This window comes from Aspergillus tanneri, assembly GCF_003426965.1.
Source record: "Aspergillus tanneri strain NIH1004 chromosome Unknown AapTan_3_pilon_pilon_pilon, whole genome shotgun sequence".
NCBI lineage: Eukaryota > Fungi > Ascomycota > Eurotiomycetes > Eurotiales > Aspergillaceae > Aspergillus > Aspergillus tanneri.
In genome coordinates, this window is record NW_022984630.1 from 1,547,624 (window position 1) to 1,562,259 (window position 14,636).

Sequence of the window (14,636 nt, forward strand, 5' to 3'; positions counted from 1 at the left end):
GACAATTCAGGTCACTAATGAAAAGGGCTATCTAACCATTTTCTCCCTAACTAGCTTCATTCTTTTCTCATTCTCTACGCGACCTGCATCCTCTATATTTCTTATTTACAGTGGTCCGGTAAAAGTAAATGATCAGAATAGATAGAGAACTCACCGTTAAAACATAGACGACCATCTCTATTCCAGAGAATTCCAGAAAAATCAAGACTTTTATCATGCGCATAGGCATTCCGGGTTGTGACGACCATGAAGAATCGGTCGACCATAGCCTGTTACTTCAAGTCGGGGATTGCTCATCGACGAAGTAACGTTACTCCTCGGATACCTCACACTGTATACAAAGTTCCCTAAGGGTTGTTATTATAACCTTTCAAAGCATAGCGAATCTCACCATCGTCATTTCCGAGAAAGTCATCAAGTCGGATTTGGGCGGAGACCCATTCTCCATTGTCTTTCCGGGCCTTGCAGTGGAGGTCAGTAACCCATCGCCATTGTTCCTCGAGCATGTAGTGCACAATGGTCCACGAGTTACAAGAGGTAGTGACATTCATTTTTTTCGTTCCCTTTAAAGATCCTTTTTTAAACACTACATGTGAAGAAAATTTGGGGAGAATAAAGAGCTGAAATATTAAACCTCGTTCCGTCGAAGAGCTGCAAACCATTTAAATAATCTCTCACGCACCTCTACTCTGCATTTGGGTGATCATTCTATGCAATACACGTAGGGTGCAGATCGCCTCATACGTGGCAGACATCCTGTGGAATTGGATATAGAATGGTTGACTGGAGTCAGTTTGCAGCTGGAATTGCTTGATCGAAGGTCCAATCATGTTTGTGCAGAGGAAGGGATAGGGACGATCCCTCACTGCACCAGGAGCTGAAGGTCATTTGGAATACGACAGATATATTAATTAGCGAGAGGGAAGTGGACGTGTCATATAACTAGCTAAAACCTTATTCCGGAAATTGCCAGCCACCAGCTCTATTGTCGAAGCTCATCAGGCATCATCAAAAGATACACTTCATGTCGTTGTCTGTCGAAACTAAGAAAATTAGAAATACATATGGGTCTGTATGTCTGTTTTTAAAATATACTATCACGACTATCTAACGTGTTCTTCAGTCTTCTTGAGCAAGCCGTGGATGACTAGAATGTTCGGGTCAGTTCTAATATGGTACCGCCTCTTTCATTCTATCAGTACCGAGCATGGTGTACCTCTAACTATTCTACAGTCTAGCAACGAGAATGCCAACTTTGACCCTATTTCCCCCTCCTGTCGCACCAACCTAAATCGCATCGTAGCGAGCTTTTCTTGCCGCGCACAGACGTGCCAGCTCGACTCCTCCATATTGCCGCTCGTCCACTTATCACTGGCTATGTGAAACTAGACTGCAATGAACCTCGTCCTATAGGTAACTAAAATAGGTGGCATGTCCAAAGACACCTGTGCTTTCGGCTACATGTACTCGGTATGCACCGCCCAACAGTAACCAAGACCTAGCAGCTCTAAAGCAGAAGCAAGTGCGTGACAGAAGAGATGTACATATACATATATGTTTCACGGATTCCTTGTACCGAAGTATAGATGAACTGTTAACAGTCACAATTTTTGCAACGCTAAGACGGACAACTAATGCAATCATAGGAGTGAAGTTCCCTGGCGAATCATTTTTGTCTTCGTGTATGCAATGCACGTTTCTCGGGATCTAATGTGGCGTCGCAGCAGGTTGGGCTGATCCACCAATAACTATAGGAGGACTATATAGTCACATGTACATCCAATGATGACTAAGAATTCTAATACGTCAGCCACGTGGAACCCCACATCCGCATTGGGTAATGCTTTTACTGTGCTCTCTGTCGTCTTTCTCGCTTTCTCTCTTTCCTTATACATCCCCCATATCTCATTGTCGATACGCCTTTTCCATCATTACGCTGTTATAATCTTTCCTTAAGGTCGGACTGGCCTGGATCTATCGCACCATCATGGCTTCCAACTCCTCCGACCGTAGGGTCAGCCCACAAGGCGGCATTCTAGAGGGCGGAAATCCATCGCATTACGATCCCAAGAATCCTATCGTCATCTTCATCATTCAGGTGAGCAAGTTGAGAGGCCGTAATACGTAACCTAGATCCAACGGTCAATAGGCCTCCATCATCATCATCTTCTGTCGTCTTCTGCATTGGCCTCTGTCCAAGATCCGTCAGCCTCGTGTTATAGCGGAGGTCATCGCCGGTGTCCTGCTTGGTCCGTCTGTGTTTGGGCGTATCCCCGGCTTTACTGATGCCATCTTTCCGGCCGAGTCCATTCCCAACCTAAATCTTGTCGCGAATTTGGGTCTGGTGCTCTTCCTCTTCCTCGTAGGCCTCGAGACCGATCTTCGGTTTCTCGTCAGCAATTGGCGGGTAGCGGTCAGTGTGTCAGCTGCGGGCATGATCTTACCGTTTGGTCTTGGCTGCGCCATCTCTTATGGTCTGTACAATAGCTTCCGCGATGAGCCCGGCACCGTCAGCATTAACTTCGGTACCTATCTTCTCTTCATCGGTATTGCCATGGCCATTACAGTACGTTCAGTCATCAGTGTGCTGGATCGTGGGTTAACCAGTAGTAGGCCTTTCCCGTTCTATGTCGTATTTTGACGGAATTGAAACTGCTTGGCACCAATGTAGGAGTTATCGTGTTGTCCGCGGGCGTCGGCAATGACGTTGTGGGTTGGATCCTCCTTGCCCTGTGTGTCGCCTTGGTCAATGCCGGCACCGGGTTGACTGCTCTCTATGTGCTCCTTGTCTGCGTGGGATATGTATTGTTTCTGTCTTTCGTGTTCCGTCCTCTCTTCCTGCGCTTCCTCAGAAAGACTGGAAGTCTGCAAAAAGGGCCCAGTCAGTCCGTGGTGGCTCTGACTCTTCTAATAGCGCTCGCCTCGGCATTCTTCACGCAGGTCATCGGTGTGCATGCCATTTTTGGCGGATTCCTTATCGGCCTTCTCTGTCCTCATGAAGGTGGGTTTGCCATAAAACTAACCGAGAAAATCGAAGATTTGGTAGCCACTCTCTTTCTACCACTTTACTTCACCCTCTCTGGCCTGCAGACGAACCTAGGGCTGCTTGACAATGGCGAGGTCTGGGGCTACGTGTTTGGCATCATTGCGATCGCTTTCATTGCCAAGGTCGTAGGTGGTGCTGGTGCCTCCCGAATGTGCGGGCTGCTTTGGCGCGAAAGCTTCTCTATTGGAGTGTTGATGAGCTGCAAAGGTCTAGTTGAGCTGATCGTCTTGGTATGTAACCGCTGGCTTACATTTGGAGAGTCCGCTAACCAGCCAAAAGAATATTGGTCTGCAAGCCCATATCCTCAGTAGACGTACCTTTACCATGTTCGTGGTAATGGCGTTAGTGACAACATTCGCGACCACCCCGTTAACAACATGGTTGTATCCCAAATGGTACCAAGATAAGGTAGACCGTTGGCGTCGGGGTGAAATCGACTGGGATGGCAATCCGATTCAAACTGATGCCCGTGTGGACAGTGTGGCGGTGGCCAAAGAGGGGCAGCAAGGCAATGCAGTGCAAAAGCTTCTCGTCTATCTACGATTGGATGGCCTGTCTAGCATCTGCACATTGGTAGCACTATTGGGACCTAGTAATCTCGCACAACCCTTGGCTCCGAAGATTCACCCCGACAAAAGAAGATCCATCAGGGCATCATCAGAGCCGGCCGCAGAGGAGTCCGCAACGGATGTGGAGAAATCCCCCGCCCTGCAGCTGCATGGGGTTCGCCTGATCGAACTGACCGACCGAGACTCGAGTGTCATGAAAGTATCAGAGATCGATGAATACACTCTATGGGACCCCGTAGTCAACACCTTCCGCGCATTTGGCCAATGGCATGACATTTCCATCATGGCAGGCGTGTCCGTTGTTCCCGAATATTCCTTCGCCGACACGGTCGTTGGTATGGCTCGTCAGGAATCCAGCGATCTGCTTCTGCTGCCGTGGAGTGAGACAGGAACCATGAGTGAGTACCAGAGTGGGTTGGGTCTAGAGGAGGCGAACCGGTTCGCCAACGGACCCTATACGGCCTTTGTATCCAAGGTGCTGGACCAGACCTCCTGCAACGTGGGGGTCCTCGTCGAACGTAGCCCATTCGCGGGAGGATTGCGCCGGTCCCTGCGGTCCAAGCAATCTCTCGGCGCTCTCAGCACCCGCGGGTCATTATGGAATACTGCTCCGGCGGCCGCACGCTCGCACCACATTGTATTTCCATTTTTTGGTGGCGACGACGACCGATTTGCCCTGCGCTTTGTATTGCAGCTGGCGCAGAATGACCAAGTGACCGCTACCATTATCTACATCAATGTGGCATCGTCCCCACTGTCCGCGTCGGGTGGTAGTGAAGTGGGTAAGAGTAGCAGGACGCAGCCGGTCTTCACCGTGCAGGAAACCGAATCGGACTCGAATTTTTTCAACGCCATGCGCGACTCGCTGTCGGAAGAACTGACATCTCGCGTTGTGTTCAAACGGATCGTCCCGGAGAATGGGGAAGATGGTGATAGGGTGCAGGTGGCGGTGACGGCGGTCAAGGTGGAGATGAGCCAGGCACCACACGAAGCCGGCAACCTGACGGTGGTCGGACGGCGCAATAACAAGGTGGACGCTGATTCGGCGTTCGGGACGGAGGGAGAAATCGGGACAGATCTCAGTCGGACTCTCGGGGCTGTCGGACAGGCGATGGTACAGGAGAATCGTGTGGGTCATGTTCTAGTATTGCGAGGAGGGAATTTGTAGATATTTGATACTATGACATAGGTTAGGAATATGAGACTGTACATTCTGAAACAAGAACACCATACAATCATATGCATTATTGAGTATTATTCTAAGAAAGATCGCCGAAAGTATGCATAGCCGGTTTGGTCGAGTTCTTCAGACATAAGGAACCTGAACATACATGAGATATACACCCAGGAGACACCCAATCCTTCCAGTTTATATTGTTATATTGACTTGATATTCGCATGATATGCTATTGCAGAAACACAGATTCAGCGCCAAAGGAAACAATGGTTCAACAATGGTAAATCCAGGCCATATAGACATCGAAGTAAATAACGGGACAATGTAATTGCATCAGTCAAAAATCTACTAGATCCGTATGCCATAATACACTAAAATAGCGTCCCATCACCCAGGATCAAAACAGGACTTGACCGAGTCTCGGGTCTCTTCTCCGCTGCCAACTCCCTGCCTGCCTTCCAAGTCCCAGCCTCCAGGACCTGTGGCAGAGTCAGTCCCACCGAACCCAGCTCCGTCTTCTGGATCGCTTCATGCACCCGGTCCAGCAACGCAACCGTCAATGCACGCCACTCGACAATCTCATCGGCTGTTGCATCAAACGCCGGAAGACTCGTTCCGGAACTGGCCAGTCCGCGGCTCAATGCCTCGGGCTTCAACGTTAACACCCCCATGTCGACGAATAGACCCCCGTTGCGATACTCCGGCAGACCGGTGGCGATGTGTGCATTTTTCCAGGTCACGCCCAGCAGACGCTCTAATGGCACCATGAGCGAGTAGGCAAGCCACTGGGTGAGTTTGTGGAAGGGCTGGATGGAGGGGTATTTCGACTGCGAAGGCGGGTTGCTAGATAGGACTTGAAGAGGCCAGGCGTCGCCTACGGGGTGGCCAGCTAGTTGGGTTCGAGATGAAGGCCAGACGGGGAGGAGAACCTCCTGCAGGGTTGTCCAGAGGACGTTGAAATCTAATGATTTGGATTTATCCGTCTTGGACAAGAGGTAATCTACGATATGAGTTTGCGCGCCGCTGGTGTTTTGGGGATGTACATACCGACGAGATTTCCCGGACGGCCGGATTGTCCAAACACGTCTGGAAGACGTAGCAAGGAGCGACCCAGCGCGTTTAGAAGTTCCACTCTGGACGGGACCCCGACGAAGGGATTCTCGTGCGTGATCTGGAACCCCTCACGAAGGACCTCTTCTTTGAGGTCCTGCAAGGCTTGTCCTGAACCGGTCAGTACTGTGGATATTGTTACAGGAGTGATTCTAACCTAGTACGATGTCCTTCCGGCTAGACTCTGCAGTAGAGTATTGACCTGCAAGAAACATGTGCAACGTTGCGACCGCGATGCCCTCGCTTCGTACTATAACGGCACCAGTATCCGGCTCTGTAAAGCGCCATTTATCGCCCGCCCCGGCGTCCAGCAGAACAGAAACAAGGAATAGATCCACTAGACCACGCGCTTGCTCTTTCTTGTCGTGTTTGGCAGAGTCCCAGTTGCTCAGGAGTACGCCGATGCGGTCTCTGGGGCCAACTTGGAAGTGCTGCCAGCGGCCGTGAGGAGGGATCTCACCATATCGGTCTGGACCGTAGTCCCGCTATTGAGTGTCAGTTCTGAAGATACGGGCTCTGATTGAGAAAGAATACCTTGATAATACCGGTGACATACCGGACCGCGTCGTCGAGACGGTCCGCGTGGTAGTCGAAGTGGTTTAGTTTGTTCTCCAGGGCGAGCTTCAACACATGATGGGCTCGTTCGCGCACGGCCTGGAGACTGAGGATGTATTGAATTTCTGGATCCATGATCATTGATCTGAACGAAGAGGAGATGGTGGGAGGTATTAGGAAGATGGAAGTGGAGAGAATGGAGAGATGCGGGGTCGGACCTTATGTCAGCTAGGCATTTCAGTGACTAAAATCAACGACAGGTTGCATTGCCACTTGTCCTGTTGGTTTTGATTCAGTGGATGCAGTGGGTGTTGGATCTCTGTTGTTCTGATGATTAACTGTTGTATCTCCTGCATGGGTGGTTGTATGTATATAAGTTGTTCAACCAACCATGGTACTACAGGAGCACTTTTATTCATATTCTATACTATAAGTAACCATAAACTTTAAGATACAACTAATAGATATGCGCATCTGCTACATACCAATCATATCTCTGTAGTGTCAGCTAGAAACATGGGATACAGAACCTTATTGCTCTTCCATCTCCTGGATCAACCTTGGATTGGTCTTAGAGAACCCCTGACATCGCTCCTATTGGGCAACATTCGAATACATGCTCTGGCATTCCCTACTGTACAACTACGGCTATTTATTGTATGCGGTGGGGGAAAGGAAAAGAATAAAATATTTCCATGGTGCATAATAATTTAGGAAACGGACAGTTCGATAGGTATTATTCAACCCTTTCGGATCATAAGAGGCTATAACAGCAACTCTCTAGGACAATAGTAAGTGGTTGAATTGTATCCACAGCATTATCACAGTTAATTGTCCAATTAAACAAGTGAAGAAATAAATAATATTTAATATTCATCGTCAGCAACTGGCTCATTGGCGATTAAGCCCGAATATACCCGAGCTCATAACGCCCAAGAGACTGGTGACGTATCTACATGCATATAATCTGTAATACCAATTAATGCACCACCACGCTCACATAATCCAATGCAGAGCCGAAAGGCTAGGCTGCAACATACTGAAGCAGGATTCCAATAGCGCCCCACAAGGGAGAGAACCAAAATAGTTGGCGTCTCCACTGCGTTTCTGCCAATAATGCTTCTTTGGCACGTTCCAACATGGTCCACAGGGGGGTGGACAGTGGGAAAGCTTGTTCCTGGAGTTATAACCTGTAATGTATTGATAAGGCAGTCTTGGTTATTTTTCATGTTCTTGAATATTTCCAGTGGGCATGCTCTGATTTCTGTCACAGTCGAGCATCCAGCAGTAACTCAGTGGATATATGTCCCCCAGATGAGTCAAACTCTGCGTACCCTAGAGATCTACACGGCTAGCTCGGCATATACTGGAAATGAGACACCACGTCAGCCCTATCGCCTCCTGCCAATTGGGACCCATAGCCACGCCGCGGCACGGGTAGGGCTGAGACTATGCAAATCAAAGACAGCTAAGGGATTGGATTAGATCTCCTTGCTAATATGGTCGACTGTTTGACTGTGGAGACGCTGTATGTGTCTACTCCTCAGTCCGCAGTGAAGGAAATATGAGCCCCTCCTTTCCCCATCTTCTCTCATCCACAAGACATTCCTGACTCTCTTCGACTGCCATGGGCCACAATGCATGGTCACAACGCATCCTGCCTATTTCCCGGTAGACTCCCCCTAAGACTAGTGTGTGCTGTGCTCTGCTTTGGATTGTCGGGAACTTCGCGAGGTCAGTATGCAATCTGTCAACGACAGCCTCAACGACTCAAACTAATATGTACAGGTCTCGACGAAGGCCTAATTGCCAGCACCGTCGCCGATAAACCGTTCATCAACAGATTCGGCCTCGACGCTAGCCGTCTGAGCCCCTCCGAACGGGCTAATCGCCTTTCCAATGTCACAACCATGGTCACCATCGGGTGTCTCCCAGGCGCATTGCTAGCCTTCCTGCTGACCGAGAAGATCGGAATGCTCTGGGCCATGCGAGGTTCATGTCTTGTTTGGATGAGTGGTAGTATTATCTTCCTGACGTCACACACAATCGGCCAGGTCTACGCCGGCCGTCTGATCATGGGAGTCGGTATCGGACAGTTTGGAGTCGTCGCCCCGGTATATTTGGGCGAGGTATCGCCGCGACAGATACGCGGAGTCATAATCGGGTTGTTTGGGATCTCCGAGTATGTTGGGATCATGATCGGGGTGTGTAGCGGATTAGTACTACTATCAGGCTAGGCCAAGCTGACAAGGGCAGTATTTCTCCATCTGGGGCGCGTCGATCCATATCCCCAATTCCAGTTCCAGACAATGGATCATTCCGCACAGTGTCCAAGTCATATGGGCCGGAATACTCCTGTTCTTCTCGCTGTTCTGCGAGGAGAGTCCACGGTTTCTGTGCAAACGAGGCCGTGCTGACCAGGCGGCCCAGGCGCTGGGGAAACTCTGGCAACTACCTGCTCTGCATACAGAGGTGCAGGACGAGATCCGCGCTGCGCAGAGACAACTGGAACTGGAGAATGGAAACTCGACGCGATCCTTCTGGGAGACGGTGAGGACTCTATTCACGACAAAGGAGAATCTCAAACGGATCGCGTTCATCTTCACCGTGCAGTGTCTGATCCAAAGGTCAGGTCCGACGTCACTGACAAGTAAGTCCGACATACAAGCATAGTTACGTGCCTGCTAATACACATAGCCTACGCACCCAAATTATTCTCCCTCTTCGGAATCAAAGGCGAATCCGAAAAACTATTCACAACCGCGATATTCGGCGCCGTGAAGTTCGCCTCCGCGCTGGGCTCCGCCCTCTTCATGATTGATTTCATCGGTCGACGAAGAACCCTCTACATCGGAGTAACGATGCAGATCCTCGCCTTCCTCTACATCTCTATCTTTCTGACTGTTTTTTACACTCTCTCGGAGGAAAAACAGCAATCCCCAGCGACGAAACGCAGCGCCATCGGCGCTATCGTCATGGTCTATCTGATTGGGGTTTCGTACGCGCTGGGCTGGAACTCGATCCAGTATATCATCACGGCGGAGATCTTTCCGCTGCCGGTGAGGATTGCAGGGTCGAGTGTTGCGACGGTTTGGCATTATGCAAATCGGATGGGGTTGTCGAAGGTGGGTTTTCGTTCTTGTCTTTCTTTGGGTGTGGCTAATTAATAGGCGGTTCCGACGATGTTGCTGGAGCATGGGTCGCTTACGCCGACGGGAACGTTTTGGTTTTTCACGGCTATGTCTATTCTAGGGGGTGTTTATGCGTTGGTATTTTTGCCGGAGACATCTAGAAAAGGGTTGGAGGAGACGGGAGATTTGTATACGGGCAGGAAGACATTCAGCCAAATTGGACATAAGCATACTAGTGACAGGTAACAGAGAGAAACAGATCGTGGTCCAGCATAATAGCGAAACTATTAACAGCAAATCCAATCACGAAATTCATCAAGTGCCTCATACTTCTTCGAAACAAACACAAATGGCTTGTTGCCTACTGTGTACACCTGTGCCGGGTCCCGTCCTATACCAGCGAAAACTTCAAACGTCTTGGTTTGTTGAATTTGATATAAAGGTGCGAGTATATCCTTGAGCTCAGAATCGAGCCTGTGCCCACCTAGATGGATATATAATTCTCTGAGAGTTGCCATGTTGGCTAGGATCCGACAGGTCTCTTCCCATGTCTTTGCATCATACGGCGCGACCGTTTTCTTCGAGTCCTCACCATACATGGAGAGGATGACAGTGTGAGCGAGATGGACGATGCGGATAGCATTGAGTCGAGAGGACAGCACAGTGCGAGAAAAGCTGATGACGGTGTCGACATGATTGAAACGGAAGACCGTATCGCGGTATAAGATGTGAACCACCTCGGAGTACCTATTATCATGTTAGTCGCGTTGGTTACTCTAGTTAAGAAACTCTGCATACACTAAACGACATGTCTGGAGCAGGGGAACGACATCTTTCAAAGTCGGACAGCCCCGCGTATCAATGGACCATGACGGAGCGACTCCGTAGTACCACCCGAAAGGCTTGCTAGAGCTACCCCAGCATTTATGTTGACAGGGTGTCAACCGATCTCTCATCTTATCCCCCAAGCAGAGGATGGTGAATAGCCGCCCTTGGCCTCGAACGACATGGAAGTCTTCCAAGATGACAACATATTCCCATATCTTCATGCGAATCTCAATCGGGAGAGAGGTTAGCAGGTTAGATTGCTCTTGTTTGCAAAAGTATTGGCTTTTGGGCGACTTCTTTTCACTCTCATGTTCAATCGGAATCAAAGACTTGTCTTCGTTGCTGTCGGACGAAGCACTCAGCCTTCGGGGGCGCGTCTCCGGCAGCGGTTTCGGAGAGTATTGCTTTCGCTTTTTGGTGATTGTTCTAGCGCTACTCTTTGAATTTAGGTATTGCCCGAGAATCATTCCGCCTATGGTAGAGGGGATACGCATGGCTGAACACGTGATAGTAGCTGAGTATGCCTAGATGCAGAAAAATCAAAGATGTTGTAAAAAGAGTTTTGCAACAGCAAAAGCACATGAGTCAAACATGGGCCCTAAATAGGAGGAAAGAGAAATGGGAATCGTGAAAGCAACCCTGAACGCAGGACGTGGGATGCGACGGATACTAGGAGCAATTGCGGCGTAGGATCTGTTTGGAGGCTTGGAGGGGCGGAAACATGTCGCCGGCGCTTAGAGACGAGTCGATATCCAATCAAGAGAATTAATAGGTCGTATATTTAGCCTCCAGTATATAACAAAGAAACCAAAACGAAACATTTGGGAGCCCAACTCGAGAAGCTTTTCTCACCCATACTTGCGGTCAGATCCTGGCCTATTCTCGTTCCATAAACCTGGATAAGTCTGACCGCAAGAATCGCTGCAGTCTGGCGCTTAAGTAGCTGAGATTGGAGATTTTGGGCGCTAGCAGGTAAGTACGATACTGAGACTAGACCAAGACATCGGACAATGCATCATGTCATTCTAGCTATTGTAACCCATGTGATTCTAGCATACAGCATTAGGACCAAAGAGGGCCAATTTACTTTGCAACATTCACCTACTTATCCAAGTTGGCTATATCAAGAGGACTTTAATGAATGTGTAAACAGTCATAGTTAAATAGTGCTCTTTCAACACATACGTACTATATAAGCACAGTAGTCCACTATATCCGAACCGGCGAGCGTAACCTTGGAAATACATCGGTCTAATAATGTACACGTCCACGATCCTCTATCCATGGCACCACAGCGCTACCGACACAATGGAACCGAACGACGTGGCTATAATTTACTTTGTGAGCTGACAACAGCGGTTACTACTTCATCCTGAAAGGTTAACAAGCGTTCTACTAGCTGCATAGAAATGTATTCGTGAAGCAGGCCTGTGAGGCCGGGAAATTAGAAGTTAATTATAGTTGTCTGGATGAGGTATAAAGATGGCCACTAGTCTTGTAGACACAACCATCGTCTATCTTCCCTCAAGCCATTCCTTGTCCTATTTTCTACAATACCAGAAATGCAGTCCGGTTTGATAAGCATAATCCATACAATCGCTCTTGTTTCCCAGGTTGGTGCATGGCATCTAGACAGACCCTGTCAAGACCTAGGTCTGTTACTGTGCGCACCATATCGACTTTGCCATAGAAATATTGACATGCTAATAGGGTATGGAGATATAATTCGCCAGGGGATGACCAGCGCCATAGATCTAGCACAGGCAGCAACGGACACTCTGCAGGCCCTGAGAGATAATACCTACAACCAGGCTCAGATGGATCTATTTGAGTACATGTTTGGATTTGCCATTGAGACTGTCAACGGACAAAGACGGATTAACCAAAGAGATTGGGCATATATCAATCGTAGTCCTTAAATTCGCGCCGTCGCAGGAAGTGAAACAAGAAGATGACGTAGTCATCTACTGCGATTACTCTCGCTATATCGAAGGCAAGCGTTGCAATGGCAACGATGACAAAAACCGTGCCTGTGATAAGGACACTAGCGAGGATGTTATTATGTCCTCAGCGTATAAGTGGTGCAAGTCGACCTCTGGATACATTCCAGTCATGGTGGGGAGTCCAAATAATCTCTATAGTTAATTCATGGCTAACTGTCCAGGCCGTGACTACCTCAAACGGCCCTAGCAACTTTGGGCAAGTAGATCTATGTGCCTGGTATTTAAAGTTCATGTCGACATCGGAGAGAAGGTACTGGGTATGTAAGAGTCTATACCCACAGGTATACTAGACGTAACTGACCTAGACAGCGGGACCTGGGATCCAGGTCGTTATTGGCGTGGCCACTGCATAAAATATACAGCACGTCTTTGCTGCACACCGAGATGGATGCTGCTGCTCTGTTCGATCATACACTGTTACATGAGCTCACACATGCCATTGGCGAGCTTCCAACTTCGGATACCTCCGGATATTTCAGCTATGGTAGGCCTAGCTTGAGCGTAGAATGCAAAGGCTAACAATGTTAGGGTGGAAACGCTGCGTGAAGCTCGCTAGGGACCATGAGAAAGGGATCAATAATGCAGACAATTATGCCTATTTTGCTTTAGGTGGGTTCTTCTGCTAATATATCGAACATACTAACTTTCCTAGGAGCTAGGATGGTCAGCCCTAACAATAACCGGCCAGCTGTTTGTCCAAACAAAGATGGATCAATCAGCCCACTGCTAGAGAATCAACAAAATCAGCCTCAACCAGAGCCTCATCAAGCTCTATTTGAGAGGACTTATCTGAAGAAGGGCACTGTACTCAAGGTCAAGCCCTCACCTGTTCATTCGCAAGGACTGTCTCCTATCCAGTCTCCGAGTCGATTCCCCAGACATTCACCTACCCGTTCTCCTATGCAGTCTCCTATCAAGTCTCCCGTCCAGTCTCCTACCCATTCTATCCATTCTCGTAAACTGTCCCGGAGCTGGCCGCCTGGAGGATCGCAATCGGTGCCATTGGTGCCATTGAGTATGCCTTCGAAATCCTCGACCAGTTCTACGAGTGCTGTGCCAGTTTCATCCATGTCGCACACTCAAACCTTGAGTTCGCTAAATGGAAAGACTTTTTCTGTCTCGTCTACATCACCTCTATCAATTCCATCGTCAATATTCTTAACGCCAGCATTGTCTATATCACAATCTTCGACTTCCTCATTAAATGCGCTCACGGTACTTCTCCTTTAATGTACAATACTTGAAATCTACTAACTTCTCAGATAATCCCCATCACCAACGCGGACACAACCACGCAGGTCACCTACACAGCGACCACCACGGAGGTGGACCGCCAGCCAACAGGTGTATGGAAATGCCACGGTGAGGTGTGCAACCCCAGTGGCTGCACTATCCCGACGTTTTGTACTAAATCCGATCTTGGTGCGTCCTGGGGATTGTGCTGTGGGTTTGTACCTGTTCCGGTGGGATTTATCCCTTCGCCAGGAGGGCCTCCATTTCACGGACCTGTACCTATTCCTCTTTCTGGTCCTATTCCTAAACCTCATCCTGACCCTCATCCAAAACCTGGTCCTGGGCCTCATCCTCATCCTAATCCAGAAGCTGGGGAGAATGAGAAATCCACAAGATCAAGTACCAGAACCACTGAGTCAAGTTCTATCAATTCCACCAGCTCAACAACATCCAGTCCTAGTTCCAGTTCCAGCTCAAGTCCAGAAGAGACACCGGTATATCATTACTGGGACTGGGATGGACAGCACAATTGGCTTGAAATGCAGCAGTCGATACTCTTAAAGATGGAGACTCTCTCCCCCTCCTCTTCTACCTCTATCTCTACTCCTACCCCTACCCCTACATCTGCTATATCTACCACATCTATATCGACTACATCTACATCTGCTACTATATCTACACCTACTACTTCGACTATATATACGACATCACCCATAACAATCATCACCGTTACCTTCCCTCACACTACATTCACCACGATAAAAAAATACATCTGCAAGCCAACGTACGTCCACCTAGTCAGAAAATCAGAAGAAAAACTAATTGTATAGTGTCTCCCTCCTCGGCGACGGTATCTGGCGCTGTGCCTGCACGACCGACGGCACCACTGTGACAATTCCGACCATTAAATCTCATTTATGTCAATATACCGCTATATCTATTTAGTTTCATATCATATATTATAGCAATTTAAATGTGAATTAA

At 48.7% G+C, this 14,636-nt stretch overlaps 5 protein-coding genes across 5 annotated transcripts; 3 read left to right on the forward strand and 2 right to left on the reverse strand.

Annotated features, from left to right (window-relative positions):
- Positions 1-1,987: 1,987 nt before the first annotated feature.
- On the forward strand, positions 1,988-4,783 carry KHA1 (Kha1p; the record flags this gene model as incomplete). The annotated part of the gene is made up of 4 exons (XM_033568975.1): positions 1,988-2,098; positions 2,150-2,566; positions 2,614-3,276; positions 3,326-4,783. 4 exons carry the CDS (start codon positions 1,988-1,990, stop codon positions 4,781-4,783), a joined length of 2,649 nt encoding a protein of 882 aa, XP_033427781.1.
- A 380-nt stretch (positions 4,784-5,163) lies between these two features.
- ATNIH1004_004306 (URC4/urg3 family protein) lies at positions 5,164-6,598 on the reverse strand (the record flags this gene model as incomplete). Its single annotated transcript, XM_033568976.1, has 4 exons — positions 5,164-5,792; positions 5,840-6,013; positions 6,060-6,387; positions 6,437-6,598. The coding sequence occupies 4 exons, from the start codon at positions 6,596-6,598 to the stop codon at positions 5,164-5,166; spliced, it is 1,293 nt and encodes a 430-aa protein (XP_033427782.1).
- Positions 6,599-8,094: 1,496 nt separating this feature from the next.
- ATNIH1004_004307 (uncharacterized protein) lies at positions 8,095-9,834 on the forward strand (the record flags this gene model as incomplete). Its single annotated transcript, XM_033568977.1, has 5 exons — positions 8,095-8,191; positions 8,246-8,639; positions 8,785-9,107; positions 9,155-9,582; positions 9,628-9,834. The coding sequence occupies 5 exons, from the start codon at positions 8,095-8,097 to the stop codon at positions 9,832-9,834; spliced, it is 1,449 nt and encodes a 482-aa protein (XP_033427783.1).
- Positions 9,835-9,875: 41 nt separating this feature from the next.
- Positions 9,876-10,910, reverse strand: ATNIH1004_004308 (uncharacterized protein; the record flags this gene model as incomplete). The annotated part of the gene is made up of 2 exons (XM_033568978.1): positions 9,876-10,335; positions 10,387-10,910. The coding sequence occupies 2 exons, from the start codon at positions 10,908-10,910 to the stop codon at positions 9,876-9,878; spliced, it is 984 nt and encodes a 327-aa protein (XP_033427784.1).
- Positions 10,911-11,978: 1,068 nt separating this feature from the next.
- Positions 11,979-14,597, forward strand: ATNIH1004_004309 (uncharacterized protein; the record flags this gene model as incomplete). The annotated part of the gene is made up of 9 exons (XM_033568979.1): positions 11,979-12,069; positions 12,127-12,324; positions 12,377-12,531; positions 12,581-12,676; positions 12,729-12,903; positions 12,948-13,028; positions 13,072-13,634; positions 13,682-14,436; positions 14,483-14,597. 9 exons carry the CDS (start codon positions 11,979-11,981, stop codon positions 14,595-14,597), a joined length of 2,229 nt encoding a protein of 742 aa, XP_033427785.1.
- Between the last annotated feature and the right edge of the window lie 39 nt (positions 14,598-14,636).